The 26,915-nt window shown below is 40.5% G+C and overlaps 1 protein-coding gene across 3 annotated transcripts in view; it reads left to right on the top strand.

Moving 5' to 3' along the window:
• The window catches only part of cdh13 (cadherin 13, H-cadherin (heart)), a 384,225-nt gene that overhangs the window by 113,772 nt on the left and 243,538 nt on the right, over positions 1 to 26,915 (top strand). For all 3 annotated transcript variants that reach the window (XM_039614251.1, XM_039614252.1, XM_039614253.1), the window contains one exon: positions 19,382 to 19,593. In XM_039614251.1, the coding sequence (XP_039470185.1) occupies positions 19,382 to 19,593 (212 nt within the window). The remainder of the gene's footprint in view (positions 1 to 19,381; positions 19,594 to 26,915) is intronic.

Genomic DNA, 26,915 nt, shown 5'->3' on the forward strand with positions numbered 1-26,915 from the left:
CATTCATTTTTATCTTTGACATGTGCGACTTTTAGATGAATATATCCCCTTTCACAAATGCAGCAGGCCATGAACAGGACCTCTGCAGGAACACATACTGACATTAGTTAGCCCTGAGAGGGATTCTGTAGAGGCTGCAATCACAGATCATCAGGGGCAAAGGGACGGCCCTGCCAAGACCCCATCTGCAATAATGGTGCAACTGGCACCCAGCTGATATACTATGGCTCTCTCTCTCAGTGTCTCCTCTGTGTCTGCCCTCGGTCTCTCTCACTTACTCGTTTCTTCTCGTGTCCCTGATGGAGATCACTCTGGGTTCCTTCCTATAATCATGTGTCCATTCTGCCTAACCTACTTAACAGTGATGAAAAAAAAGTACATTTCTGATGTAAACTGCGGTATATCTTCTCTTAGATCTAACAAATATATTTCACAGCACTCCTGGAATGAAAAATATCCACATGTTTAATTCAATGCAGGCTGCTCACTAAGAGGCTGTTCATCAATTAGTAACATGATGTTTTTAAATGCAGCTTTGAGGGGATTTAGAGAGCAGGTTTTGGCAGGCAGATATAAACTGTCAAGATTAATATTGCATTCTTCTGACCAGACGTTGGCACATCTTGATTCAAAAAGCATGTGATAGCGTAAAATGATCAGAGATTGCAGTCAGTCAGAGCGGTTTGCACCAGCTGGGATCCTGCCTGCAAACATCTTGCAGGTTTGTTTTTTTTAAATGGGACTTTCTATTAAAGAACATTTGTTGGAGGTTCTTGTGATCATCCATCTGCTTTGTCTGCAAATAACCTGAGTGAGGTAGATTTATAGCGAGTGGGAAGGAGTGTGAAACAGTGAACGCAAAACTATTTTCATTCAGCACTAAACAGCTCTTCTCCTCTATGTGATGAAACTGACAAAGGTAATCATCGGAGCTAAAGTCTAAAAGCTGCAGAGAATTCGATGCCCTCTGCCCACTTGCTCATGGCAGATGGATATATATCCAATATATGGATGAAGATAAGAGTTAAATCAAGCACGCCAGAAACCAGTGCCACTATTTTCTGTACATCTAAGATGTTGTTTAATTTATTATTTCTATTGTAATCAGTGTCAATAGATTCAAGTAAAGCAGAACTGGACTCTTCAGCAAACAAGCAAAAGCCATCTGCGTGACTTTTCCACTTTTCTACATTTGATCATTTATGCACTGTTGAATTTACCTTATATGCAGTTTTTTACTTGTATAAGCTCAACTTCTGTGTTTTCTCATAACCCAAGTTTTAGTCATTCTAGGTCAGTCAGGTCTGCATTTGGAGGGAAATAACTTTCACTCTTGGAAACTTTAATCTAACTCTGGATTCACTGCGATGAAAAACATTTCCTCAAGTTATGAAGCCTTCTCAGCCTCATTGAGTTATTTTGAAACCATGAACAACTGGATACTACATTAGCAGAACTTTCCTAGTGTGACAGTTTGAGAAACCCCGCTGATGAAATATAGTTCCATTTTTATAAGCATTGGCCAATTAATTTTCTGTCTTCAACGCAAGGCTGATGGTCGCGTTACGTACTGAGATGCTATTTTGTCATATATAAATAGGAATGCTGAAGGAAACCATTAACTTTTAACAAAAGGTGGCATTGTCTTACGTCCTTACATTTTAGGAGCCGCAAACCCCTGAAGTATTAGTACAACATAATACAAAGTAATACAAATCAATCATATTGTGTTTGTGTTTGTCTGCTGTGTACACAGTGAATCTGTGAGTTTTCTGCCCTTTTGAAATGATAAATCTTAGTGTGTATATGTTGTTGCGTGCTGTTGTTTCATCCATTGGATGGCATGTTTATCTATCTTTCCTTTAAACATCGCTGCAGAGGACAGCTACGAAACAAGTTACATATTTATCATTCTGTCAAACCCTTTCACACAATCTTCACCTCATTATTTTATAACCCTGCTTTTATCCATCCCTGCTCTACAGAAAGTAAAATTCTAATTATGAGGAAATTCAGTTTTAGCGACAAGATGCAAGCAGCTGTATCGTGCTATTTTGGTGCTTCTTTAATAAAGACACAAAGATTTGCACGCAACCAATGCCTGAGTGTTATGTTTTCAAAGAGAATACAAGCGTCAGTCAGAACTGGAAGACCTACCTGGTCTACTTAAAATTTTAATGCCCTCCACCTTTCTTAAAGGTCTAAACATAAGCAGTATGTAGCTCTATTTATGTCTTTATTTATCACCCAGCAGCAATTCAAATGGATATTCTATGAATCACCAGTTTTCCATCTTAAATTGATAGTATGTGAAGTTGTGTTAAAAAGGTTGCTTTCTCTTAAAAATATGTTGAATAGTTATTTGTGTGTGTTTGCTGTAGTTTGATGTAGTTTTTCCTTTGTCGTGATGTTTTGTATTCTAAACAAAAAAAGTGTTTTATCAAAACGTCCGCTTTGAGTGAAATACATTGTTTGATCTTTTTGAAGTAATACATTTGGAAATAATCTAAATAAAATTCAACATATAAAAAGATGACGCTCATCTGAGAGATGTGTTTTGGAGATGTGTTTGATTTTGCTTGTTTTCATTTCATTTGTTACGTTGTTTCCAAACAACATATTTAAGACCACTGACACTCTGTGTCCACTGTAATGCAGGTGGACAGCTGAGACAGGTGAGGCAGAGACCGCTCATTCCCTGAACTTCTTGACCATCTGTTTTCGGCCGACAAAATAAATTATACTTTTTAAATTCACTGTGAATCCACTGAAGAGATAACGTTGGCTTCCTTCAGAGAAGTGAGAGAAGTACTTTTAGAATACTTGTGAAAAGTTTCGCTCTCGCCCGTGTGCTGCTTTCCCATCTTTGACTCTTGGACCAGAGCCCAGTATGGGCTCTCTTGAGTGGCCAGGGAAACTGCTGAATAACTCGGCCAAAGCCTCGGGGGCTCAACCTGGGTGTTACTGGCTTCCTGAAAGCCTATCGATCTGCCTGAATGCTTGAATGCATTGCTGGGTGCCTGTGCGTTGCTGGATGTGTCTGAAATTACGCCTGCTTATAGCTTGTGTGTGCTGAACTGTGTGTGTGCTTATATGTGTTTTCATATGTGTATTTCCACAGCACAGAGCTGTTTGATTGAAAGGTTTGGGTTTGCTGCAGTTGGCAAGAACTTTTCATCGTTTTTTTCAGCTTGGCTGTTAAATGGGTTGGCAAATATCCTCTCCTTTGCTTTCGCCAGAGGAGACCTTTGAAAACAAGCATGGACTTATTTGCACATATGCTATAGGTTCACTTCTGGCTTCTGCATGTAGAAAATCAGAGGTATGAAGCCACAGAGGATATATATACTTGATCACATATGTAATCTCTGTACCATCTGGTATTTTATGTCTTATACATTCGTTTTACAGATGCACAAATAAATATGCACTCCACCGCCTAAGCCTCCACAGACTTAAACAGACTGCCTTGTTTCGGTGCCCATCATAAAGCCTCTGTAATACTCATTCAAAAATGAATGTGCTCACAAATTTAAATATACTCACTGCGTAACAGGATGTCCTCCCATGGCAAAAGGTGTTGATTATTAGAAATAAGATATCACAAAATGTGTTTACAATTTACAACGTAATGCAACCAATGTTGCGGCAGATGTGTATATACTGTATATTCTGTGTATATGCCCTGTCCTTATCTTCAACGTCATGCTGCTCTGTTGTATCTTAATTGTCCGTTGGGGATAAATAAAGTCTTTCTGATTATGATTCAGATGGCCCCGCCCCTCCCTGAGCCTGGTTCTGCCGGAGGTTTCTTCCTGTTAAAAGGGAGTTTTTCCTTCCCACTGTCGCCAAAGTGCTTGCTCATAGGGGGTCATATGATTGTTGGGTTTTTCTCTGTGTGTATTATTGTAGGGTCTACCTTACAATGTAAAGCACCTTGAGATGACTGTTGTTGTGATTTTGCGCTGTGTAAATACAATTGAATTGAAAATTAACTGTAGGCTAATTGTAAAAATGTATAAAAAAATGAAGATAACTCATCCGAAACCGATTGCAAATATTAGGGTACGTGACTCCAGATAGTGGAATGGTACCTTGGGCATGTTGAACTCTGTAGCACAGCGCCCAGAGAAAATTAATCCAAAAAAAGCAGCTCAGAAAACAAAACCGCCTGAAAAGGCGCACTGTAAACAGAGACAATGGAACACAGACAGGGAAACACTTTAGAGGCTGGAACAACTAATGGAATCAAAACAGAGACCAGACACTCAGCATTACTTGAATAACAATGGAAACAGGAATAAGAAGATATTAAAGATCCAAAAGTGAAAATCATAACCAAGTACATGTGATGTACCTTGCTTCCTTGTAAAAAAAACCCCAAACATTTGTGTTTGTGCTAAAAACTAAACCAATCCCATGGTCTTCTCTAACAGAGGCTTTCACACACAGTGCAGTAATTAAAGCCCAAGGCAGGGCTTTTTTGTGTAATATCACACCATATTGTTCATGAACACATGCCAGTTTTAATTTTAAATGCTCCAGGCACTGAACCCTTGCACAGTTAAATATAGTCTTTGCTCGGAAATGATAGTAATTATCGTAATGTTTATTTATGGGCGGTGGTCATTTAGCTTAGGAGTTGGACTCCAATTGCAGCACAAAGAATGAGAGAACAATTTCTCTGTATATCTGGCAAAATCTGTGGAGACTGATGTGCAAGGGTAATTAGATGTTAATGGTTTGGTGGTTTTTGCCAGTCAAACGTGGAAAAACTGTTGTTACCTTATTACCAAGTTCATTCATTCATTTGCTCACTACAAGGAGAGCTGGTTTAATGGGTTAGTGAGCTACGATGAGCCTAAAGTCGGAGTTTCAGTGACAGAAAGGTAATTTTTCTCTAACCTGGTTAGATCGCCATGGCAACTTGTGCTGAACACATGTCACAGTTTTGGTCTAAAATCAGCAGGAAGCTGCTTTGTTGTTTTCACCAGTTCTTTAAATGTGATCTAGATTCTCTGCTTAAAGAATATACTTTATATATGCAACATAAGCCGGACCTTATTAAAGTCAAAAAATGAAGTCTGGACATGTGTTGCATTGTTGGTGGAATTTACTTGTTTCAGTTACAGATGCAGAAAATGTATAGCTAAATGTTTTTATGATGTTTTTGGTCCTCATACTGCAAACTCTGTTTTATACTACCGAACTGCAGCTACTGCAAAATATCAGTTACATTTTGGGGCTATTTATCACCAAGCGTATTCAATCAATAAAACATGGCGGGGAAGAGCCTTATTAATCATCTGATGTATGCTGATGATTTAGCTGCTTTGCCTTCTACAGTGTTGGTATGCTTCAGCTGCTCAGGGTTTGCTCATGTTATGGTTTTCAGTATGATAATGAACTCTAAAAAGAGTGCAATAATAGTCATTTCAACTCAGGAGGATCGGAAGCAAATGTTTGCCTCATTATGGTAGATCAAATTTTAAATGATCCCTGTGATGATGGTGATGATGGAGATGATGTGCAGTGCTAATGCATATTTATATCGCACATTTGTGGTGCACTTATAATTAAGCAAAAATGAAAAAGCTTGAAGTGCTACTTGAAGATTTTTCACCTAGGAACTAGGTATGCCTCCCCACCTATGCACCCCAACCTGAAGCTTTTCATGGAGACCCGGTCCAGACCTCCAGCTGGGACATAACAGTAGAGAGAACCTCACATGGGGATTTTGTGATTATTTAGTTCAATTTTGTTTATTATAGCACCAAATCAGAACAACAGATGCCTCAAGGAGCTTTATATTGTAAAGACCCCACATTAATACAAAGAAAACTAACTGGAAAAACTCCAACACCCCCTGTAGGCAAGCACTTTGAGACAGTGGGAACAGGAGGAAACCTCCAGCAGAGACAGGATAACAAAGGGGTTGCCTTCTACCACAACCGGTTGGGTGTGATCGGATGAAGACAGGACAAAAACATGCTGTGCAACAGAGCCAGAGATAATAATAACTAATAATTAAAAAACAGTGAGTGAAAAAGGTCACTGAAGAAGACTCAAGATTTATAATTAAATCAAATTTTGAAAAGCTATCTGGTCCTTCAAGTACCAAAGAAACTCAATTAAAAAGTAGAAGTAGAAAAAGTAGAAAAGTACTGTGAGAAATAATATTTCTGTATCTTCACTGTTTGTTCCAGCTCAGCTCTGTTTGTTTCACAAAGGTTTGTGCTGCTGTCAAATTTGTACCTAAGTGACAAACAGGTGCTCGAGGTCCAGCGCCACATCTGCTAAATGTTCTATCAGGAAGCTGAGGGTGACTTTTGATGCAGCTTTTACTTTCGATGTTCACATTTGATTTTTGGTTTGCTCTCACTTTATCACTTAAGAAATGTGGCCAAGTTGAATTCCATTGTGTCATATTCTGAACTGGACAATGTTGTTTATGCCTTTATTCCATCAGGCATGAATTATTGTGATTTATTGTTATATATGTGTATATATATGTATATATATATATATATATATATATATATATATATATAAATGTAGTTTCTTTTATTTCTTCTTATAAACACCACCTTACCAGTGGCATTGTCTCGGGACAAGCAAGGCGAGCAGTGCTTGCCTTGTCATAGATATAAATTAAAATGGACCAAAGTACAGTGAGCTCTCTTCTTTCTCTCTCCTTTTTCCATCTATCCTTTGCATTACTTCCATCTTGTAGCCACAGTTAGCTATTTTCGCTGAAAGCTCTGCTTGTTTCATGCTCATAGGTAAATGTAGCTGTCTCTGGTTTACGGGAATATCTTAATGGATGCTTTAACCAGCTGCCTTCATTTTTCATTAATATTTGAATACTTCACATTGATGGGTAATAATGTCACACACTGCTTAAGCCTTTTAATCCAACAGATTATTGTTATTGGTAGATTATATATTTAAAAATATATTATATATCTATTATATATATATATTTTAAAAAAAATCATGCATATTATATGTTCGGTTATCATTTTGTACTAACTTTGTCCTGTGACTGTACAGTTAAATCTGTTTTCCCAAGATCGCTCTCAGAGTTTGTTTGTTTTTTGGTTTGTGCTTTTTTTTCTTTCAGTTTCACAATATTAGTAAATCCATCGATTAAATATGAATACTTAGAGACGTGTGCTGAAAAGTCCCCACGGCGTCCCTCTACTGCTTTCACAACAGGAACAGCCATGAGGCCTCCGGCATGTCAAAGGAACGCTTGTCAAGATCTTTAAGTCAGAACACTGTGAGTGCACCATATCATTAACGCCTGTGGCAGAACATGGCCATCAACCCTAAAGTCTGGACTGTAACATGCGTATATTTTTAATATGCAGAGTACAACTGTGATAGATTACATATTCAGGACAGGGGGCCATCAGAGTGGTCAAAATGTGAAAGAGCCAAAAACAATATTAAACAATGCAACAACATAACAACTGCTCCAAAATCAAGGAACATGGCAAAGAGGCCAAACTGGAAAATGGGAGGAATTTGGGCATTTATTTTGGAAATGAGTGCTTTGAGATTAGTTAATGGATGAATCTCAACTAGTATAAAAATGTCCCATTTTTTTACATTCGTCTTTGAGCCACCTTATCCACAGTGGGCATTTGTCTAACGTCAAAGCCACCAGTGAGATTATTTGATGGCTCCAGTGGTTGCATGTTTGTTGATATTTTCATAGTTTAGTTATTTTCCTTATGGTGACTAAAAGTCTGACGGGGTAGTGTTGAGTCATTTGGTGACGCAGGTGTGCTCGTTGCCTGTGATGCAGATGATGACTGACAAGATCTTCATTTTTCTCATTTTCTGTATTTTTTAATATTGTCATATACCAGGTTTGCTAAATATTCTGTTAATGAAGCAGAGCTGTGCTGTTACTGCATAACCCTGAGATGGATTTCCCATTTGATGTGTCTTAATGTGACTGTAGCAGCAGCTTAGTTTCCCTCCCTCTGCAAGGCTACCTTACTATCATGCGCTGGCATCCGCCCCTGCCCCAGCGCTCTTTGATGAAACCCTTTGCCCTGCCACTGACAAACAAACACAGACTGATTTAAGTTTGTTATGGTGCTTGAATAAACCCCACTCATTCCCTTCAGATCTGCTGCCGTGGTTAACCTTGTCAAGCTAGGCTTCAGGGGATCTCAATCGCTTAGAGACGCTGATACACTTTCATTTATATTTTCACATAAAACCCGGGTGAGGAGTGCATCTGCGCAACTGTTTTGAAAAAGGAATTTAAATGAATTCATATTTCAGCAGGTGTAACCTTGAAACAGGTGACATCAAAGACCAAGCCTGTAGGCCTTAACATTTCCAGCTTGTGCGGCGACACGAGATGTTTACTGTTGCTGTCAGTGTTACATATGCATGCACCGCACAAAACCTTGAAGAATATATTTTTACTCATGAGCTGACATCCTCATTGACAAATGCAGGAATTAATTCAATAAATGTACAGGAACATTGTTTGCCTGTGTTCACTTTCCTTCTGGCTTTAATGAGAAACCAGTGTACTTGAATGCACAGCAGCAGATGCGCATGCTTTTCCCATCAGTCATTTGAAAGGCTCAGTTTTCTGTCCTTACAGGATCCGCCTTAAACTCTTTAAAGTGCTATTAATGAGGATTTGATTTTGTGAGTTTGTGTTTTGAGTTTTTGAATCACTGCGAGGACAGTCTCAGACTTTTTTTGCATCCTGATGAATGTGGTTGATTATTAAAAAAGTGCTGCAGCCCATCAGAGGAAATACTCTATACTCACAACAAGTGCAATTATGGCAGGATAAAGATTCTCAGAAAACCTTGTTTAAATCAAGCCTTTGCTTCTTTGTTGTTTTGCTTTGTCAGGGATGAATACGTTGATTGCAGATATCTAAATTAAATAGAACTCCGAGAAAATAACAGATCGATCGACAGGTTGTCAATTTGAGTTTTCTATTGTCCTCCTTCTTTCATAAGGATGAGTGACACTGCATTGACTTAGTGCTGTATCCATTGCAGATGTACACTTTAGAAATTATCCAAATCATTGTACCATGGTCTCTGCAGCGCTGCTACAGTTGCATTTTCATGTCATGACATCTGGCAATAACTGAGAAAATAGAGCTAAAGTGGACTATAAGCGTCAGGCGCTGGTCATGCCTACGAAACCTGGCCTAGAGAAAATATTCTCACAACTTTCTGACTATTGAAGTACCTGGATGTCATGTCAAAATGTCTCAAAAACACCTCAACAAATCAACAATCACTCTCTGAGACATCCATCCATCCATCCATCCATCTTCATCCGCTTTATCCGAGGCCGGGCCGCGGGGGCAGCAGCCTAAGCAGAGAAGCCCAGACCTCCCTCTCCCCAGCCACCTCCTCCAGCTTATCCGGGGGGAACACCAAGGCGTTCCCAGGCCAGCCGAGAGATATAATCTCTCCAGCGTGTCCTGGGTCTGCCCCGGGGCCTCCTCCCTTTTGCTCTCTGAGACACTGAATGCTAATATCTTTAAGTTATCATTTGAGCTTTTGTGACCCACATCTGCAGTGTCCTTTGGGACACATTTGGCCCTAACTCACAGCACTGAGTCACAGTGAATCTGGATATGGCGACACACTGATGCTTTGTTAAATGTGTTGATATTTGAGTCTCATCTGGCTCACACAACACGTGACTGAGCTGTAAGTGCCAAAAACCCAGGCTAGGCCAACATTTGTCTGTTATCTGGGAATTATTGTCTGAATTGTCATGTTACCACGCTGGTCACATGACCTCTGGTACCTGGATACATGAGAGGGTAGCTAGGTTTGAAGAGAAGCTAAACGTGTGCCAGCCTTGGGACTGAACGATGAACTGTTCTGTATCACGGACTGAATTGTATTTATAACTATAGGTGGCAACTCAGACGGTCCTGATTAAGCATTAATTATGGCTGATAAGACCTCTGTGTGTCCAAAACAGTGTGAGATTAGTATTAGATTCAGTTTAGTGACTTGATTGACTGGTTGTGGAGTGTGCGTGTGTGTGCGTGCGTGTGTGTGTGTGTGTGTGTGTGTGTGCGTGTGTGTGTGTGTGTGTTAACATTGCCTAGAGGCATTGTTCTGGCATTCATGGCCCAGCAGAATAGAGAATCTGCAACTCGACCAGAGAGCCGGCCCTCATTATCTCATCCTAATTACTGTCTAACTCACTGTTCTCTCACTCACGGTCTCATCTCTCCTTTGTATTGATTTGACAGATTTACAGTAGGAAAGGTAAGCAAGCAGGAGCATCAGTACCCATCAGTGCAGCAGATTAAATCACTACAGAGTTGCACGCTTCTGCCTGTTGACTGCAATAACAAGAAATCCCACAGATTAGCGTAACAAACCGAACATCAGTCCAGCTGCTGTATTTAGCACGACAGCAGAAACCCTTTTCATGTAATGCTGTAAGATAATGATTCGGATTCTGACACTGCTGCGGCTCCAGATAGCTTCAGTGCCGCACAGTCTGCAGGATGACTTTAACTCGAGTCCTAAGCTCTCAATGACTGATCTATTTTGTAAGTGCCAGCTTATCATAATCAGCTTTTGCACATTTCTGAGCTGGTGGTTCAACATCTCCGAACCTCAAGTAAACAACTGTAGGAACGTCAGCCCCGCACAGTGTAACTTCTCTACTGTTTTGACAGTGTTTGTTGTAGCTTAAAATAAAAATAGGAGACTCACAATAGGCATACTTTTCTGTGGGCATATGCTGACAGTGACATTTCAGAGCCCTGTTATTTGTAAGAACAGTCACGGGGCACATCATGTTATAATTAGCTATCTGTTTTCCACTAGCTGGAATGAATTTCACCGTGTGAGAGAAAACAGCTCAAGAAATCAGTGAATGTCAAACACGACTAATAAGACACCGTGCCTCTGAAATAAGCAGATAAACAAACCACTTTTCTGCGTTCAACAATGAATATGTGTGTATTACATTTAAATGATTTAAAATTAAGGCTTTTCATTTTTTAAACTAGACGCTCTTAAGAACCACCTGTCTGACAGCTTCACTGGTGAGAATGGCACAACTGTCCATCGAATGTCATAATTTAATTCAAATGGGTAAACTTTCTTCTAGTTAAATGTTTCCAGTCAATTTTTTTGTATTAATTTTTTCTCATTGTGGCTTTTAGCTAATCAATATCATGCATTCAGTATCTCGAATATTAGAAAAGATGTACAATACAGAAAAGTCCTGTTTCTGACAAGTTTAATTTTTTGCATATAAAATGTGGCTGCAACTTTTTACTATGATTCGCTGCATGAGTGCTGCATGCATGGAGGCAATCATCTGGTGGCACTGCAGAGGTGTTTTTGAAGCCCAGGTAGATTTAATAGCCGCCTTCAGCTGGTCTGCATTGTTGGGTTGAAATGCCTCTCATGTCTGTCTTGACAATACCACGTAGACTCTGTGAGGTCCATGCCAGCTCACTTGGTTTGCCAATCAAGCACAGTAATAGCATGGTCACAAAACCATGAAAGCACAAAGTGTGATGGCTGTGATGACTTTGAACTTGATAAAACACAGAGGACCAACCAACACCACAGACTGTCAAACCTTCACACAAACACTGTGGATTTATGTGATTTCCAGATGAAATCGCAAATTTTCTGTTAATTGAAAGAAAATGATTCTGGATCACCGAGCAGCAGCCTGCTTCTTTTCCTAATTAGCCCGTGTAAGATGCTTCTGACATTGTCTCAGGTGCAGGAGCGGCTTGATATTAGGAATGTGACAGATGTAGCTTGTTTCCTGAAGATGCTGGTGTTGGGTGGTTCTTGAAGCACCAACACCTGCCTCACGCCACCTCTTGTCAAGTTCTCCTGAGTTTTTAAATGGACTTTTCTCAAAGATCCTCTCAAGACTGTTATTATTCCTGTTTCTTGTGCTTGTTTTCCAAACATAATGTTTCCTCGCGGTCAAATTTCCATTAATATGCTTTGATACAGAACTCTGTAAACAGCCAGAGTGGCCTTCTGTGGGTTATCCTCCTCGTGGAGGATGTCGACGGTCATCGTCTAGGCAACTGTCAGGTCAGCAGTCTTTCCCATGAGTGTCGCTGCCTGTGATGAACACAGTGAGATAAGAAGTATTTATACTGTCTGAATAGTAACTTAACCAAACTCAAATACTGGATTTCCACCTCACGCATTTCACTTTATATGTAATGAATTTGGAATATATAAAACAAACATTTTCACAATATTCTAATTTTTTGATATACACTAGTATGTTATGAGTGAAAGGAACATTTGTATTTTGTCAGATTTATGAGTGGCGTGGGGTCAAGCAACCTTTTCTTCTAGACAACTTCTGGAAAACATGTACAGATATTTCCCACTCAGACCTGAGTGACTTGTTGGTAAACAGCAGAATTCATTATTTCCTATTTGAAAATAAGATTTTGTAGAAAATAAAATATCCACTCTTCATAAATGACTTGTGTGGAAAGGAAATGTGTGGTATCCGACCACGATAAACTAATTCACATGGGGTTGTGGGTGGATCCACATACTTCATTTGACGTGGATTTTTACACCGGATGCACCCACTGACCCAACCCTCCCGGGGCTCTGTGTCTCCTCTCAGTGTTGAGGCAGGGATCTTTAGCTTGTTAAGACAATATATTAAGCACTACAGTCTGTATGGAGCCATTTTTTATTTTACATCAAATTACATTTCTGTCATTGCACGCTGGCCCATGATGGATATCTGTTCAGTCTCTTTGCTCTCTACTTTTACTTAATTAGGAACAGTTAAAAAGACAATTTGCTGTCATTAGCCTTCGATGGGGGATACCTTTTCTCTCCAGGGTTTAGTCTCTCAAGTTTACAAGCAAACTTTGTTGTTCCTAATTAGTCTGACTGTTATACTGATGAGTCACTGCAGCTATTTTGATTACTATCACAGTGTAAATACAAGTGTATTTAGTAACTTCCATTATGGCCAGGGCCTCGGTATTGTTCATGCCGTTCTGTTTAGTATGGCACACCAAACTATGATTAATTTAATCAGTTATACCTTTGCTTAGACTGCTGCACTATATCAAAGTGGATATTGTGTTTTCTTCCTCTTCTAATATATCTTCTGCTAATGCATGCTCGCTGCCACTTTAATCCCGAGCTCTCTCCTCCTGTAGATGTCAAGATCAAAGATCTGACTTTGCTCTGATATGTAGTCTCACCTTTTGATTTTTATTGTCTGGTGACTTTTGACTGTGAAGGCCGGTCAAAATAACTTGGATAAAACACGTATACAAGGATAACTTGAAGCCCTGCACCAATTAGATGAAATAAACAACCAGAACACAACAGGAGCCGGTACTTATTGCAATTTTTGTTCTCTGGCTTTGATCAAGTGCATTTGTGTCTGAAAACACTCATATACAAAAATACATGTTACTAAGGTATCCAAGGCAACATAACATTAACTGTAGCACAGATGTGTCGAGATGATAGAAACATCTAACCAGGTAGTTAGCATGCTTGACTGACCTTTAACAGTCCACATGGGAACTCTTTGATGCTGCTTGAGATCAGAAAGTAGCTGTAGTTTAATTGGCTTTAGTCACCAGCACAGTGGACAGGGCCACACATCAAAGTAGGATCAAGGGCCCTGGAACACTGTGCATAAAAGCTAGTACGCACTGACAAAGGAGACTGATACAATCGTCTGATATGGAATACAGTGGTTTGAGTGAAAGGACACACACTCTCTGGTTTGCAAAAAACACGCATTTCTCTTACACTTGATGACTAGAAACTGCATGTGACATGGCTGGATTGGTTGGAGTGGCAGTAAAGGTTGAGGTGGGGAGTCTTAATCATCAAGGTGAAAGCTGCTGCTGTCAGGACCCCCTAGCTAGCTAAATCCCTGCAAACTGTTATCTTGCTATATGAAAAGCTAACGTCTTGTTACTATTGAATCTACTATTGATGGGCCTTACACAATGCTCAGTGATAGGAAACTCTGGGGTAAAATGCAATTCAGGGCGTAAATACATTTTCAAAAGCAGCTCCCTCTCTCTAATGCGGGGTGATTATTTGAGAATAGCGTTCTCCAGAGGCCTTTTATGGGGCTGAGCATAGTCGCTCTGGTTAGACACGGCAGCTATCAGCTTAAACACACCCGTGCTGCCACCTTTGAGATTAGCCCTCAGATTCCCATCTCTTCCATCATGCAGACTTGACATTTAGTTACAAGATAGAAAATTGTCTTCACAACACCTCAAAGGAAAACTTTAGTACCTGACAGGGGAGGGGGGAGATCCAATTTATATGGCTGAGTCAATGAAAATATAATGTGGGATGCCAACATAATCCAACATCATTTTCTGCCTATCACCGTTGAAAGACATGAAAATGAAGACATCAGTTTGGATGGTCCTTTTAAAATATCCTAAGCTAACTGGCATGATTGAATATGAAGTGTATGCTTAGTTATTGAAAAATATCTAGCTTGATAGGAGAAGTAAATTAGAATGGAAACATGTTAAGTCCTTACACAATACAAAAGAAAAAAAAAAAGGTTAAAGTAGCCAGGTTAAGTTCAACAAATAGTTTGATGTAATGCCAACAAGTTCCAAAATCACCCTCCGTACTGCACATCTCATCTTGCTTTTCTTCCAGTTTGCAATAAAAAGAAAATAAAAAAAATTAAAACCAAGTTTTTTCCACCTCCCCCTGTAATATTAAGCCAGTTTGAATTGAGGTTAATGCATTTGACATCATTTTGCTTTGCAGGTAAGCATTATATGCATATCAGTTCAACTTTATTTATACAACGCCAAATCACAACAACAGTCGCCTCAAGGTGCTTTATATTGTAAGGTAGACCCTACAATAATGCATACAGAGAAAACCCCAACAATCATATGACCCCCTATGAGCAAGCACTTTGGCGACAGTGGGAAGGAAAAACTCCCTTTTAACAGGAAGAAACCTCCAGCAGAAACAGGCTCAGGGAGGGGCGGGGCCATTTGCTGTGATTGGTTGGGGTGAGAGAAGGAAGACAAGATAAAGACATGCTGTGGAAGAGAGACAGAGATTAATAACAGATATGATTCAATGCAGAGAGGTCTATTAACACATAGGGTGGGTAGAAGAAATACCCAGTGTATCATGGGAATCCCCCAGTAGCCTACACCTATTGCAGCAAATGAGAACGTGGACGTTTTGGTGAAAACTAATTGGACAGGCAATCAAGGGTAGAGTAACGCCGGTGTGTCATGAGTGAGTTTCTGGAACATTTGTTACTCCAAAGGAGAGTTTGGCCTGAAAGGAACTTGAATGTCAAACTTGAGGAAAAAGTCGAACCCCCGTGACACCCTGCTTTTCCTCTCGACTCCTCATTGAGGGATTTCGGTGACCCTAATCCATGTTGTGCACAGTTATTCAACCCTGAGCCAGAAAGAAAGTGGGTGTGTGGGGGTGTGGGTGCTGAGAGGGGTAAGTTGCGTTCTGTCATTGTTGCCTGACTTCAAAGCTGCCAGCTCACCATGCTCTCTTCTGAAATCCCCCCAAAACCTGACAACATTAGAATACCATCAAACACTCTCTGGCTGCCTTTGAAATGCCACTGACACTGTTTGGCGCTGCAATTTGCAGGCTCTAAAGAGCGCGCCCATGTTATTGAAATAAATCTGAGGCTTGTAATGGGAATGGAAATGAACACATCTTTCATGCTTTGGCTTAGAAGTGAGAGTTGAATATTGAGACAGAGCCTTGTTTCCCTCGAGAGTAGGTTGTTGACTTTGTAGCTCTCCATAGTTGTCCATTGTAGCCTTGTCGTTTCTGGCATTTTCTTTTTCCATTCCATTTTCTCTTCTTCTTCTCTCTACTCTTATCCTTCACTCTGGTACTCTCTTCTTCTTTCCTTCGTCCAGAGGGCGGAAAACGATTCTTTCCAAATGAAAGACTATAAAATGTCTACAAGAAAAGGTAAAAGCAACCAGACTAAACAGCCACAAAGGTTAAGTGTACTAATTGAGGTCTTTGATAGACTTCAGTCTATTGATTTTATAGTCACACAGGAACTTGTCTCTGTCCACTTGGTCATGGTGTGATGGAAAATAGCCGTATAGTAGAATGTAGGTAGATTTCAAAATGAATACATGATTTAGTCTTCCAGCAAATTATTTTAATTACATTGAATTTCATGATATGGTGAAAACATGAAGAACTAGAGACCATCTGAGGATGACACTCACACGCACGCACGCACACACACACACACACACACACACACACACACACACACACACACACACACACACACACACACACACGATGAAAACAATTCGAGCCTTACTGTTGCAGGTAATAAAAGTTTGAGCGCTTTCATCAGTGGAACAATACGTGTTAATTACAGCAGTGAGTTGCCATTGTACTTGAATTGAACAGCAGCCTTTCCCCTACTGCGGGCTAATCTGTATGCATTAGAACTATCACTTAGTCTAAATGCAGTGAGCCTCGTGCGTCGCAGTCAACACATCATTTCTAAAATTAAGGGGTAGATGCTGTTTCCAAGAAACTTAAGTGCGTGCCTGCATTTAGTCGAGTGTTTATCATATGACAACAATGCAACGTAACCTTGTATAAAATGAAGACGTGGAGGGAATATTTTAGTAGTAGTGTAAAGTTCTTACACTTTCCTTACAGAACCATATCATTTTAGCATACTATATATGGTTATATCGATGCATCAACAAAAAGGCTGAAAACAGATGAGTTCTGTTAAAATAATGAAAAATAACAATTGTTGTTTTCCTTAAAAATGAGTCCAGTCCTGCTTGCTTTAGCAGTATCTGTATCGAGTGGTTGGATCTGTGACTATAGGACTTTTGGACCAGTTCTGTGGGTACCAAACCAAAAAAAGCATCAACCAGATTCATTTGTTTTACCAAAGAAGTCTGTGAACTGGCCTTTACTGTTGTGGCCTGAGAGACTGCACACTGATTTTTTTTTCTTTCTTGCTGAAAAATTGTTGTCCATTGCACTTAATGTAACAGCTCAGTGCTGCTGTGCCATCTAGTTCCATTGCTTCCTGCAAGACTTAAATTTGCTGTTGCAGAGGATGGTGGGTTTGCACTTACAACACAATTCTTCTCCAGCGCGGTGCAGAAAATAAAGCAGTGACTGTGATGTCAGTAAGAATCTGAAATTAGCAGCAGTCATGAATGCTTCTTTTCTGGTGAATCCTTGTCTTTTAAAATAATATATGCTGTATCCAGTAAATTACAGTTTAAATACCCTCACCTCTTTATTCAATTAAAAAAAAGAAATACTCGACCTAGTTAGAGGTTGTAGGAGACTGTGTTTAATTTAATACATTGTAATGGGTAAAGACTGATGACACATATTTGGAAAGACACAGTTTCGACCCAAATTTACCAATTCATCAACCAACGAAGAACAAAAAGCCACAATTAATGTTAATTAATTTTGTGAAGTGAGGTAGTGAATGATCCCACTGAAACACTCATCCATCCAGCAGTTAGATGATGGTTTCAATGATAGGCAGAAGCTGTTAAATGGTTTGAATTGTAAATCAATGTGGCTGAAGCCAATCGAACGAACAGTCTGGTGCTGGGTGGATGAAGAGCGAGAACAAAGGCTGGCAGAGGAATTATACCTCACTGCACAGTAGCTTTGCTGTAGCTGCAAACCTTTCTGAAACCCTGTTGAAACCTAACATGCACCTCTCTATGGCAGGACAGTCGCAGCCGCACAGGTATAAATGCCGGCAACACGCATAGGTTATGTCAAAGGGTCTGCATAGATTCCAGCTTGAAAAAGTTTTCAATCAAATGCTTCAGGGAGACTGGCCAGGTGCTCCCAGTTGAATTGATTAGTTCCACCCACCAGAAACCTTCAAGGCAGCACAGAGAAACAGACGGGGTCAACACGCAGCACAAAGAAAAGTAACGCTGTAAAACAAATGACACGTGTTGAGACTGGCAGTCTGACACATCTAATCACTGTTGTTGCATATAAACTGATTTAGACAGCATTTAACATACAGATGTAAAGACAGAGAAAGTTGAATATTAGGTTTAACTTTACAGAGAAAGCTTGTAGCCTCTGCACTAAAGCTGAGCTTTATCTTCAAAGTTGCTTTGAGAAACACGATAAATACGGTCTCATCTGAAGCCGTTTCTTCCTCAGAGCGATGGCCTCTGAGTCCCCATTGTGAAGGGAACACAGCAGCGAGGCTTTTGGGCGTTTTGTGAAAGATTTCCTTCATGAATAACTATGAGTTCTTTATATGAGTTAAGATAAGCAGTGGATTGTCTGTCAGCATCCCAGAGAAGTCTTTTTAAGTCTTTTTCATGTACATTTATCTTTGTTTTAATTATGAATTAACTGGCTTTTGCAGACAACGTGTGAGTCCAGAACCACATGGCTTGATTAATAACACTAACCGTACGGAATATTCGGAATCGCATGATTCCAGTTCAACTTCACTCCTGATATCAAACAGAATTTTTAAAATCGAGATGATCAGACTTATATAAGCTACCATGTTTGCGTCCAATGTAAATTAACCTGTGTACAGTCATATGGCTAATGCTTTCCTAACAAACAACAGCATCCACACATGCAGACTTCCTGCCCCTCTTCCCTCACTTATCCTCCCTAACAGTTGGATTCATTACAGGAGGCTGAGGTAAAGAGAAGGTGAAGGATGAGGGAGGTGAGGATTGTCAGGGGTGATGGTGGGGGAGTACATGGGGGTCATGTTGCAACACCTAGGGGAGTGTGTGAGAGAGATAAAGTGAGGATGAACATGATCAGAGGGGATAAAGCTTGGTTGAGTCCTTGGCAGTATCTCCCTCAGTCAGAGAAGGCAAGCCCACATGTGCACGCCTTGCATGCACGTAACTCAGAGGTGACACTTCTCTTCTCTGTCTCGTGTCTTTTGTTTCTCAGCCCTGCAACTACGTGCCACCGTATTCTCGTTAATAAAACAAAGCGTCCCACGAAAGCAAGTCAGAAACATTAATAAGTCGACAACGCGTAGCATGCGGTGGGTCATAAATATTGCAGCTGGCTCGTATGAAAAGAGATCAGTGAGTTTATTGTAGCCTAGCTGACAGCCTTTCAGAACATCCCACTCTTTCTTCAGGGTAACTGTTTATCTTCAGGGCATATGTTTATATCTGAGAAATGCAATTGTTTTTTGTGCATTGTTTGACAGCTCCTCGAGCTCTTTACAATGCAGGGAATACCTCAGTGACTTGGATTTTTCTTATTCATGATGTTTGTAATTTGTTTGGATTGATGCAAAAATACATACGGTCTCTGTGTGTTCCTTCCAGTTGAGTTTGATGACTGTGCGGGGAATGAGGACGTGACGTTTGGCGTGTCGGATCCCGGCTTCCACGTGGACGGGGATCTGAATCTGGTTCCTCTGCGAGATCTTCTGCACAGCGAGCCGGTCCTCTTCATCCGCGGCCTCAGCGCACATGCAGACGACCTAGCGCAGGTGGACATCATAGGAACGCCCGGTCGGTCAGCAGCGACACTCGGGGTGAGTAGAACTAGTGTGTTTGTATTTTCTATATCAGTTATTATATCTGAAAAGGTTATTCTTGATTAAACTTGGAAAAGGTTACTGAAAAGTAGCGGAAGCAGGCACTGTGATCAAATATCAAAGCTCCTGGGAAAATAAGGAGATTAACAAGGTGTTTCTTAAGAACATGTCTATTCTCTTTCTTGTCAGCCATTAAAGGTGACTGATTCACTTTCATGTATTTATAGTAGCCAGGAGCTGGTTGGCTTATTTTTAGCATAAACACTGGGAACAGAAATAAACAATTATCTTTCAGCACCAGTAAAGATCGTAATTATCACATCATAAATATATCTTGTTCTTTAGCAGTTGAGTTGTTAAGTACACAACTGCGATATCTCAACAACTGATATGTTTAAGTGGGTGTTGATGATCTGACATTTCTATGAAAAGCTTCTTATGGTCTGACTGATTTCACGACGCACTCAGACGAGTCAAACCAGCGTTTGAAAAACTGTCATGAGCCTTTATGCTTTGTCCCAAGTGCTGAAGACTGAAATGACCGACATGTTAGCAGCCGCCAAATGCCATTTAAATACAAATATGAAAGTAAATAGTTTGCGATGTGACACACTTTTTAAGTGCTTTTCCCACAAAGCAGTTACTGGATGTCGACTCATTCCGACTATATTTTGTGTGGAAACTCGATTATTAGCAGGGACTGCATTGTGGTGTTGGATGAGCTTATGTAATATAATCATGTTGGTCTATATGGAATAAACAAATGGTTGACCGGTGACCCTTTGGAGTTACTAGTAGGTGGATTTTGTTAACCTTGGGCAAATCTATGCAAGCTCTTTTACCTTTTGCAAGGCTTTTGTTGTGAGTGAAGGTAAGTAGCTTCTGGCTCTTGCAATAAATTATGCTCGTGCAATACGTTTATTAATGAGACAGTTAATGACAATAACAGAATCAACCTGGGAAAGCAGGTTATAATGCAGAACCTCAGTTTGTCACTATGAACACATTTTAGGAAAACAAAAACAAAATACTGTGAAGATGACAAAACAAGACAATTGCAGAGACTGTCTTGTTTTTATTTTGAAATACTTTGTGCTAAGGTCAAACTCGACAGGGATCTAAACCCAGGCAGTCAGACATTAGTGACCTTAATTGCAAATGTAAAAACATTCAAAACTAAATTCATCCTTCATTCATCATGAATTTGAATCACTTGTAAATGTGAGGCCTCCTCATGAAACCTTAATTATCAACAATTAGCATAATTGCAACCACAGCAAAGACATCACACACTGTCAGTGAGGAAAACACCCACATCCTTATTCTGTTTAAAGCGAATGCATGCTGCTTTTAGTAAGTATAAAGTGGAGCCTATCCCAGCTGTCTTAGGCTACGTCCACACTAATGCGTTTTCTCTCCGCTTTGGCCTCCCGACCACACTGAGACGGCGCTTTCCTCAAGGAAAAACGCAGCGTTTGGAAAACGCTCTCGAAAACGCATACATTTCAAAATGGAGCTGTCCCGTCGCAGTGTGGACACACGAAAATGCAGACTTTCTAAAACGATGACGTATTTTAGTCATGTGATGCAGTCATGTGACCAAATAAACAAAAATAGTGGAGGGCAATATAGAGCGGTTGTTTTGATTGTTCTCAATTTTGACAGCCCTAAAAAAGATGAATATCAGTTTGTGCATGCTCCTGTTAGCTTTTCTTCAAATTCTTTAACTCTCACTCGCTTTTGCGCATGCGCAGGACTGGAACGTAAGCGTTTTCATCCGTTTCAGTGTGGACGCACAACTCTGTGAAAACGACTGAAAACGCTAGTGTGGACGCGGAGCGTTTTCAGATGAAAACGCCGTTTTCAAATCTATCCGGGCTAGTCTGGATGTAGCCTTAGGGCGAGAGGCAGGGTACACCCTGGACAGGTCGCCAGTCGGTTGCAGGGCTGACACATAGACACAGACAACCATTCACACCTATGAGCATTTTAGAGTTTCCAATTAACCTAACCCCACTAACTGCATGTCTTTGGACTGTGGAAGGCGAGAACCCACACAAACACGGGGAGAACATGCAAACTCCACACAGAAAGACCCCGGCCTGAGGGTGGAATTGAACACTGGACGTTCCTGCTGTGAGGCAAGCTAACCACCATACCACCGTGCCGTTGTGCTGCCCTGTTGAACCAGAATATAAAAAATATGTAACATAAATCAGCTCTGAAAAGGACAGGCTAGAAATGATATTTTTTGATTTTACACGTGCTCCACACGCGTTCTGAGTCCGTTTGTTTAAGCTTTCATGAATATGCATGTGCGCATACATCTCTGTTCATGTTCTTCAATCATTATTTGTGCACAAGGTCACATCAAAATGGAGCGTAATGAAAACACTCTGCAAGGCAAAGCAAACAGCGGCGGTTTTGCACCAACTTTCAGTGCAAAGAATTCCACTGGCCAGTTTCCGTTATATTGGAATTTGGCCTGTAAGCCTGCACCCCGACGCCGAGCTTTGTTTCTCTGCAAATGTGTCCCTTTGTTTGTGTAATCGAGAGAAATTTGTTTTTGCTGAGAGCAAATTGACTGCCTTACAAAACTCTCTGCACCTGAATACACACTATTGTCCCTGATTCATATTTCTGCATAGACCCCAATTCTCCCCCCACCTTTGTCCAAATATGCAAAGTTGATTAGGGAAACTTTCCACAGACTGCAGGTATAGTTGGTGTTTCGCAGCCTTTCCAGAGATCATCTGTCTTTCTCCTGCAGTGCTCAGAGTCCTGCTGTTACCATTTCTCCAGCACTAGGCTTAATGAATATCCCCATCCCTTTTGGAATGATGTGGCTCTCATTTGTTTGTGTCTGCTGCCGTCGTTTATTTGGTTAGGTAGTCCACGGGTGTTACTTTGGCAAGTCATTGTGGGAGTAAGTTAATTAGTCCTTGGCAAGTTATTTGTGGAAAGTGAAATTCCTGGTGACTAATACAGTATGACTGTGTGCTTCTGTGTGAGTGCGCTCTTCTGTTTCTGGATCTCTTTTAAATTATTGTTTCAGGTTTTATCTATTTTATCAGAAACACAATCGTTGCATTCTTCATCCAAATACATCAAACAATGTGGATTTAGAGAAAAAACTATTATTCATTCATTACTGTTGCGAAATCAGTTTTACCCCGGTTCATCTTTATTCATCTTCATTTAAGCATGCACTTCTAGAAGGGAAGACGAGGCCGGTGTCCCTCTGAAACAATCTTCACCCCTTTGTTAGTTCCAGGCAGCTTTATAGCAGCGACCCCATCATAAATCCCCCATGGTGTGCTGGAAACTCTGTATGTCTGTGTCTATGTGCACGAGCACGTGAGTGCCTGTGTGTGCGTGTACCCGCGTGTCTATGTGAGTGCACGTGAATGACTGTGTGCATGTGGATGTGTGAGTGTAACAGTTAAAACACTGTGGGTGTGTGTCTCTTCCTAGGGCCATAAAAAACCATCTCCCTTCCAGACCACAGTTATCAAGTTACAAATGTTGAGACCCCCACACAGGTATCCTCTGGGAATTTCCACTCAGCATTAACTCCTCTTTGTCTTACTTTCACAGTTCAATTGGGAGGGTCTCCTAAGATCTACTCCTAAGTTCATGACACAGTCAGGCCTTTATTTATATCCAGGGCAGTGTCAGTGTCTCTACCATAATTCTACATTCTATCTTAACACATTTCTAAACTCTAAAACAAACTAAACATTCCTACATTACTCTATTATCCATGATTGTGATAACATCCTTGATGTAGCATCTCGATGTGCTGCAGCCACATGTCAGTTTACACTTTATTGGTCGTGGTGTAGTTAAACTGCGACTGTCCGTGATGGCACAGGTCATAAGGAACTTCTGGTTGTTGCGGGATAGATTGCAGGTCGGCTAAAATTGATCTTTTCGCTGCTTCTAAGGTTTGTTGTATAGACACTTCAGTTTGGCTGGAATGGGATCAAACAACAATTTGCAAAGTCCTCAGGCTTTATTCATCTCACATGCCAACACCATCGCAGCTGTTTGGCTGAAAAAGAGTTAACACAGTTTCTTGCACAGCACTGATGATCATGCGTGTTTGCAAGCTGGTCAAGCAGACTGACGTTACTTTGAGCTTGTCAGTGTCTTTCTTCAGCAGGATTCAGCATTCAGAACTGTACAGAAATACACTTTATTAATAGCGACTGAGCTGCAGACTTGCATATGTGGTCACAGGGAGATGTTTAGACCACATACAGTGATGAAGGTTTAAAAGAGCTTAACCTGCCTTTCTGATACAAGGACAACTTAATCAGAAGCAGCAATCTTTGTACCCGAGATCTTTGAGCCAAGGTAGGTGAACACATCACCCGCTTCAAGAGCCTCTCCAGCTAGAGTAATGACATGGGCTGATCTATAAGCCAAGATATTCTGAGGCTATGTCTACTTGATTGATAAGGCTCTATAAGTGAAGCTATTCTGCATGGGCGGGTTAGACCTATAAGCAGAGTTTGTTACTCAGAAGGGGACTGCAGTGATGCAGTGACTGAGCTAATCATCTAGTTGACTGTAATATTAAAGACATTAGGAGACAAGACAGCCTCGACTGACAGTCTGGATCTCACATGTGGACATGGGATTTTGCTTGTTGTTGTGGCTTTGCAGAATGGTCTTCAATGGTCTTCACTGCTGCTGCTTCTACTGCACATTCACCCAATGTATATACTATATATATTTTATAATGTTATCCTCTACCCCCCATGTTTTTGCACATGTCGAGGATCGTGTCAGGATACATTTCACTGTGTGTTATACTTGTATAACTATGCATGTGACAAATAAAGAACCTTGAACCTTGAACCCTTGAATGGAGACCCATCAGCTTTCCACATAGATTCCCAGTGTACGCTGTCAAAGATGGCTGTAAAATCACTGCAAGGAAGCTCCAGCTGGTACAAATTTTACCAAAGCCAACATATCCCCCCACTCTAAGATTCAAGCCTTCAGGAGTTGTCAGTATATGTCCGTGAAAGGTCGAAAAATGTTCCACACGAGAGGCATTCCAATGAAACTCGCAGGAACAGCATTTCACCGTTTGCATCTACACTGTACACTCATCACGGGGATGTCATGGTCATTTGGGGCTTTTCATTATTTCTTTGAACTGTACTTTTTGCAGGGTGGATGGATTGTACAGCGTACATGTTTAGTGACTTTAAAAATACAAGAACTTGATGCACAAATTTAAAATTCATTTGGATTTCCTCTAATCCACATAGAGTCAAAAGTGTACTTACACTCCCACTAAAACTTGGTTAAATGTCCCAGAGCAAACTGAACCTCGACCAGACGCTTTGGTAGCCATCAACAAGCTTCTGGCTGAATATTTGTTTCCTCTTCTTGGCAGAATTAGTAGAGTTCATTTAAATTTGTTTCCTTGCATATACCCTGCTTTAAGCATAGTTCTCAGATTTTCAGAGCAAATCTAAAATAATTTCAAACTTGTGCACACAATTCTTATCTTTTAAAGTAATTAAAGATGCGTGATGTACAATCTTTCTTCCATGAAAAAGGAAACAAACAACAAAAACATTATAAGGCAAAATGTATGATATTCATGCCCATGCTGAGTGGCCTTTATCACAACTGTAGGCAGGTGTAGGTGGCAAAATGTGGTTTTAGACAACAATAGTACCAGATACTGCTAACACACTAGTTTTGCAACTGTTCAAGCTAGATTTCTAAAACTTTACATGTTTGATCAGAATGAAGATCTGAACAGCAGATGTGTTTGTTTAGGACTCGACACCTCCGCTGTGCTTTTCTGCATCCTGATATGGTGAACTGTGACAGATGTCACACCTGTTAGCACTGTCATCGTGAGCATTTAGCATGCTAGCATTAGCGTTTGTCTCACAGGACCTCTTTACCTAAATACAAACTCTGAGAGTAAAGAAAGTGTTGTAATTTTTAGACTCTGGGGTCACAGTGGTCTCAAAGTAAAAAAGATCTTTGTAAAGATTGCAAAAGTATAATTTCACCAAACAACACATTTCATCTAAGAAATGAACAAATGATATAGTGCATTATAACAGTTTTATGCTTTTGTTCACTTTTCTTTCATGTTTGCTGTAAAATTCTATTAAATTGCAATAAGGAAGCTTGGCGTCTTCAGTTAAGTCCTTTATCGTTTCCTGGAAAATAGATACTTTAATGTCTGTGTTTATGTTAAGTAAAGTAAAGTTAACGATTAATTGCAGGCATAGTTGCAAAGTTCATGGATTAAGCAGTGGGTAGAGAGGAACAAAGATTCAAAAACGTGGCCAGGCAGAGGAAGGCGTCTCTGGTGAGATAGAGTGGTTAAAAGCTCTCATTATTTCAGTATCAATTAATCTGCTGAAGCTCCTCAAGCTCTGGGACTGGTATCATCAGAAAATCTATTGTTCCTTTCTCTGTCCATATCCTGTAGTCCCCCCACACTCCCCACCCGGTGCTTCCACGCCGTCTCAAGTGGCCCATCAAACACATGTTCTGAGCGGCAGCAGCTTCTAAAGAATCTGTAACTAAGTCGTGGCATATTTAAAAGCTTGTTTCAATGAGCTGGGGGTTTGAATTGTGAAACGACTGTTGACGACATTGTGCACTTGGATGCCGAGACGTTCTTAAATCGTCCTCGTGGTAGTCGAGCTGCCTTGATGCCTCTTTCCTGGTTTTCAGTTACTGCACCAAAGAAGGTGTCTTTTTGTCCATTTCCATTCTGAAATCTCTTTGTTTTGCTCCCGTTGAAGTTGGATTCTGTATTTGCCCAAACCTCCCTTTGTTTCCTGTCTAAAGCAGAGCGGAAACATTCCTAGGTGAATTTACTGGCATAACAAATGCCGTAGTGGCAGAAAATATTGGCTGGTGATAATTGATAAGTGCTAGAAGCAAAGGTGTAGAGAATCGGTTTTTAATTCCTCAGTGCGGCCGCTGGCTCGGTGTAGCGCAGACCCAGAGGGGAAGAAATAACTGATGAATGATTCCTATTATGAGCGAAACTTCTGAATTCAATGACTAATTTATTCCGCTCTTTTTTGCAGCCGATCAATATGTGAATTAATGGAAGAATGCATTTCAATTTAACAAATGCACGCTCCAAGATATGGACTATTTTTATGTGTATTATTCCTGTGTGTTTTCGTAATGCTGAGCAGAACAACAGTTATGCAGAACAACAGTTATGCGGACCATTTTCTTGCCTTCAGGGGGCATAAACAGGCACCATTCAAATGTAACAACTGATAACAGGCAAAATAATCCGAGTCCAAAAGCCT

The sequence above is a fragment of the Oreochromis aureus genome, linkage group 7 (assembly GCF_013358895.1).
Source record: "Oreochromis aureus strain Israel breed Guangdong linkage group 7, ZZ_aureus, whole genome shotgun sequence".
NCBI classification, from domain to species: domain Eukaryota; kingdom Metazoa; phylum Chordata; class Actinopteri; order Cichliformes; family Cichlidae; genus Oreochromis; species Oreochromis aureus.